This window comes from Myotis davidii, unplaced genomic scaffold (genome assembly GCF_000327345.1).
Source record: "Myotis davidii unplaced genomic scaffold, ASM32734v1 scaffold2559, whole genome shotgun sequence".
Taxonomy (NCBI): Eukaryota; Metazoa; Chordata; class Mammalia; order Chiroptera; family Vespertilionidae; genus Myotis; species Myotis davidii.
In genome coordinates this window covers 1192-6947 of record NW_006290026.1, presented here as the reverse complement: position 1 = coordinate 6947, position 5756 = coordinate 1192, and the positions used below count along the sequence as shown (strand labels likewise).

General features: G+C 39.3%; 1 protein-coding gene across 1 annotated transcript in view; it reads right to left on the bottom strand.

Annotated features, from left to right (window-relative positions):
- LOC102774192 (cytochrome P450 3A12) overlaps positions 1–3636 on the bottom strand; it is an 8469-nt gene extending 4833 nt beyond the window's left edge. The window contains exons 1-2 of the mRNA XM_006762752.2: positions 3491–3636; positions 139–365 (exon numbers count right to left, since the gene is read on the bottom strand). Coding sequence (XP_006762815.2) covers positions 139–365; positions 3491–3565 — 302 coding nt within the window. The 5' untranslated portion in view covers positions 3566–3636. The remainder of the gene's footprint in view (positions 1–138; positions 366–3490) is intronic.
- Positions 3637–5756: the final 2120 nt, after the last annotated feature.

Sequence of the window (5756 nt, the reverse complement as noted above, 5' to 3'; positions counted from 1 at the left end):
AAAAACAAACTGGTAAAAACAGAAAAATGTACAATAAATGATTGTACAACCACATGTACATCATCTATACTAAAAGACATCAGATTATGTCCAATCAGCCTGGATGAGGGTGGGTTCCCTTTCCCAGGGGTCCAGTACCTTTCAGGACGGAACTCCTCTGGCTCTGGCCAGTGCGTCGGGTCTAGGTGAAGAACAAAGCTTGGCACCATCACGAGTGTTCCTTTGGGAATGAACACCCCATTGACTTCCACATCCTTCTTACAGAACCTCTCAAGTCTACCAGCAATTGGGAATAGTCTGAGGGATTCATTCATCACCATGTCAAGATACTCCATCTGTGCCAGGGCATCATAGGTGGGAGTTGCCTGGGAAGAAAGAAACAGATTTTGATAAACTGAGATTTGAGATCAACTTTCAATTCAGTCTATGTAGTTCTATAGAAATGTTAGGCGCTCCAAAGAATAACTTATTTGGGTAAAGGACTTTAGGATTTATAGACATTTTAATATCTGTCGTGTCTGTTGGCCTGCTTAATGGCCCATTGAGATGTGTGGAGTAGTTATGACTATGGGGGGACGTTGGGGACAACTCCTTAAACAGGACCCCAAATCCCTCACATTACCGTGTAGTGATTTTTTTTAAAATCTCATGTGAGTAATAGACTATGACCCATATTCTTAACTGAAATATGGTAAGGTCACTGTTTTCAAAAGAGACGCCACACCTCTGTACAAAGGAAAGAGAGTGTGTAAAAGAGCAAAATTCCAACTTGACAGTGTTTAGTTGAAAATTCCTGCTTACTAAGCCTTTGGATTATCTATATAATTTGGAGAGAAACACCATATAAATAGAAACTCTATAAATAAAAAAACTCTGTAAGTATAGCAAAAGAAGGGCATGACTGAAAAGAATGAAAGCAGGGCACACAATTTCATTCTAGCAGAAGTTATAGAGGTGGAACCCCACTCAGCCTCATGCTGCCTTGCTGGAACAGTCTCCTAGTTGTTGTTCAGGGTTTGACTGTAAGCTGTGAAGATCTCATACAAGCCTCTCCAGCCCCAGAGGCCAGTCTCTTCCTACCACAAAGAGTTCCAGTTTTGTCAGATATCTGAAAACAGTGTGGGCAATATGGGGGTATCACTTGGTGTTATACTGAAGAGGCAATACTGTAGAGGTTAAGGCTTCTTCACCACTAGCTATATGACTAGTGTATGAAAATTATTTCACCTCTCAGTTTTCTGATATGTTGCATGGAGATATTTAGAGTTTACACTTCATAGGGTTGTTTGATCTCACAATATCCATGTAGTCTCCACATCTCCCAGTCCACTTAAAGCTAGGGGGAACCAGCTTTGAGAATGGGCTCCGAGCTGAGGTGACATATGTCAGCTCAGAGTCAAAACACTTGAAAATCCAGTGAGCAACACTCTACTTCTTTATTCCCCAACCAACATGAAGGCCTTGTGCTCCAGAAAGTGCCGCTAAAAGAAAATGGGTCCTTTTTAGCTTATATTTCCCAGTAACTATGGAGAACAAAGTCCCACTCCCATCCTTTATTAACAATCGATGTTGGACATGTAAATGTGAGTTGGAAAATCATTTGCCCAACATGAAGGCCTTGTGCTCCAGAAAGTGCCGCTAAAAGAAAATGGGTCCTTTTTAGCTTATATTTCCCAGTAACTATGGAGAACAAAGTCCCACTCCCATCCTTTATTAACAATCGATGTTGGACATGTAAATGTGAGTTGGAAATAATCATTTGCAATGTAAATCCACTGAGAATAGAGGGCTAATCTGTAGTTCTGGCAAATTTAGCCTATTCTGACTAATGTATCACTTTTTTAAATTGAATTTATTGGGGTGACATTGGTTAATAAAATTATATAGGTTCAGTTACAATACTATAATATTCCATCTGTATATTGTATTGTATGATCACTACCCCAAGTCAAGTCTCCTTTCATCACCATTTATTTCTCCCCCTCCCCCGATACTCTCTTCTACTTCTGCCAACGCCTATTGTCCTCTGGCAATCATCATGCTATTGTCTGTGTCTATGAGTTTCTTGTTTTTAGTTAATCCTCACCCGAAGATATTTTTCCATTGATTTTTGGAGAGAGTGGAAGGGAGGGGGAAAGACACACACAGAGAAACATCAATGTGAGAGAGACACATGGATTGGTTGCTTCCACATCATGGCAATGGTCCAGCCTGCAATCAAGGTATGGGCCCTTGACAGGAATCAAACTCAGAACCCTTTAGTCTGAGGGCCGAAGCTCTATCCACTGAGTCAAAGTGGCTAGGGCTGTGTGAATTAGGTTTTTTTTGCTTAACCTCTTCACCTTTTTCACCCAGCCTCTCAAAGCCTCCTTCCCCTCTGATAGCCTGTTCTCTATCTATGAGTCTGTTTCTATTTTTAATACATAATTTTTAAAAATTCAATTCATTTATAAATATAAGGCATTTAGAACAGACAAATATAGTGAGAAGTGTATGTTAGCTATTAGTGTTGTTGTTGTCATTGTTACTCTTATTAAGAGGGGAGGACATATGCTTTAGCTAGTCTGTTTCTTTGTGACCTTTCCATCTCATTGCAATAAAATGATCTCCAATATGGGCTTACCCAAAGAAGAAAAATAATCTTTAATTTATTTGGACCCTAAAATGTATCTTTATTTTATATTTGAAGGACCTATGACACGGAGAGTTCTTAAGACCTATCCAAAACCACAGTCTGGACTCAAACTCATGTCTTCTATTTCCTACACTATGTTCTTTTCTGTATACCAGGCTTCTCCTAGATTGCACAGTTTACCCAAGGTGGTAGATTCCAGTAATAGTGCCAGTTTTCCACACCTTCCTGTGTCCAGGCCCTTAGTCATCTAACTTTGTGCCCTCCTGTTATGATCCTAGGGTTGGCCATGGTGCATGCTTTAAATCAATGGAATGTTAGTTAAGTGTGATGCAAGCAGAGTTCTGAAAGGCCCCCATATATTTGGGCTTATTGGTCATTCCCTCTGTCACTGCCTGAGAAGAACACACCCAGTCTAGTTGTCTGGAGATATGTGGATCCTGTGTGGAGCTGATTCACCCAGCCGCTTAGCCAAGGCCAGCCTAGATCAGCCAAGAGCCAGACTAAAACAAGTCTAGTCAATAGCAACACAGGTAATTATCTAGACACTTGAGCAATAAATTCCTATTGTTAATTGCCACTGAGGTTTTAAATTTTTTTTTCATTTGACATTTTTGTGGTAACAGATAACTGCTGACACAACAGGACCAACACTTTTTTCAAAGATCTTATATATCTCTAATAACAAAAATTATCTATATTCTTTGATTGTTTTTGTCTTTTTACATCGTTCCTAAATAGCACAAGTAAAATAATTGATGCTTACATTCTTTGTAAAAATTCTCCTAGGAAGTGGTGAGGAGGCATTCTTGATAAGGCTTTACTTTCTCCCTCATTCTCCAAGTGTCACCCACTCACCTTATTGGGAAACGTTTCATCAATCTCCTTATGTAATTTCTGCTGCACATCCGGGTGAGTGGCCAGCAAATACATAAGGAAAGAAAGAGAACTGCTAGTGGTCTCATAGCCGGCAAACAGAAAGATAATAGATTGGGCAACAAGCTCCAGATTGTTCTTTTCAAAGCACATAGTAATAGCAGAAAATCAGTTTGTCCAATTTTGGCTTTTTCTTTTTAACTTCTGCCCAAGGCCTTGTAAAATTATCTGCATGACTTTGTATTTCTAATTTGCAGCCCGGTGCCTCTATTATTGGTGAGGTCAACATTCACACTAGAAAGGAGGCCTTTGTTGTGTTTCTGTGCACAATATTAATTATAGTCTCTGGTCCCAATAAGTATTACATAATTCTCAACAATGTTTAGGGGAATTGTTGCCCACATACACTAAAGGAGCCATGTCCTGTGATGTATGAAATTTCATACACTGGTGTCATTCTTTATATCTATTTTTTAATTGATTTCAGAGAGGAACGGAGAGGGAGAGAGAGATAGAAACATTAATGATGAGGGAATCACCACCAGTCCACTGCCTCCTGCATGCCTCGCACTGGGGATCAAGCCTGCAACCCAGGCACGCACCCTTGATCAGAATCACACCCGGGACTCTCCCAGTCTACAAGCTGACACTCTATCCACTGAGCCAAACTGGCCAGGGCCCTGGGTAATTTTTAAGAGACTTTGCACTAAGGTTTATGCAGAGAAAATTAAAGGATCTTTCATTCAAAAATGTTTGCAGAAACTTAATAGAATGATACTGGGCTACAGATAAAATATGGTTACTCTAAGTATTGTCCATAGACCAGCATCATCAGCAGTATCTGGAAGATTATTAGAAATGCAGAATCCTAAATCCCATACAAAAACTACTGAATCACAGTATGAACTGTCAAGAGATGTGATGATTTTCAGAACTAGAACAAAAAAACCCAAAATTTATATGAAACCATAAAAGATAGCCATCTTGGGAAAGAACAAAGTTGGAGGTATCACACTACCTAATATCAAATTATACTACAGGACTATAGTGATCAAAACAGCATAGTATTGGCATAAAAACAGATATAGATCAACGGAACAGAATAGCAAACCCACACTGATATGGTCAATTAATATATGACAAAGGAGACAAGAACATACAAGGAAGTAAAAATAGTCTATTCAATAAATGTCTGGAAAATTGGACAATTTATGACCAAAAAATGAAACTAGACTATCTTTATAAAAAATATATTTTATTGAGTTTTTTACAGAGAGGAAAGGAGAGAGATAGAGAGTTAGAAACATCGATTAGAGAGAAACATGGATCAGCTGCCTTCTGCACACCTCCTACTAGGTATGTGCCCACAACCAAGGTACATGCCCTTGACCAGAATCAAACCTGGGACCTTTGAGTCTGCAAGCCGATGCTCTATCCCCTGAGCCAAACCAGTTAGGGCGAGACCATCTTTTTTTAAATCCTCATCTGAGGACATGCTTATTGAGAGAGTGAGAGAGAGAGAAAGATATGAAGAACATTGATCAATCCCCTCCTCCTCCAGTATGTGCCCTGAGAAGTTCCTGTGACTAGGGATCAAACTCGCTGCCCAGACATGTGCCCTACTTGGAGATTGAACCCACAACCTTTCATTGTGCGGGATGATGCTCCAACCAATTGAACCATACTGGTCAGGGCCTAGACTATCTTTTTACACCATATATAAGAATAAACTCAAAATGAATTAAAGACTTAAATGTAAGACTTGAACGATAAAAACCCTAGAAGAAAACAGAGGCAGTAAAATCTCTCACATTTTTCTTAGCAATATTTTTTCCTGACATATCTGCTTGGGCAAGGGAAACTATAAATAAATGGGACCACATCAAACTAAAAAGTTTACACAGCAAAGGAAACCATCAACAAAACAAAAAGACAACCTATGAATGGGAGACAATATTCACCAATGATACATTCCATGAGGTGTTAATACTCCAAATTTATAAAGAACTTATACAACTCAAACCAACCCCAGCCCCCAATAATCCAATTAAAAAGTGGGCAGAGGTTCTGCATAGGCACTTCTCCAAAGAGGACATACAGATGACCAATAGACATATGAAAAGATGCTCAACATCACTAATTGTCAGAGAAATGTAAATTAAAATCACAATGAGATATCAGCTCCCACCTGTCAGAATGGCTAACATCAATAAATCAACAAACAACAAGTGGTGGCAAGGATGTGGCG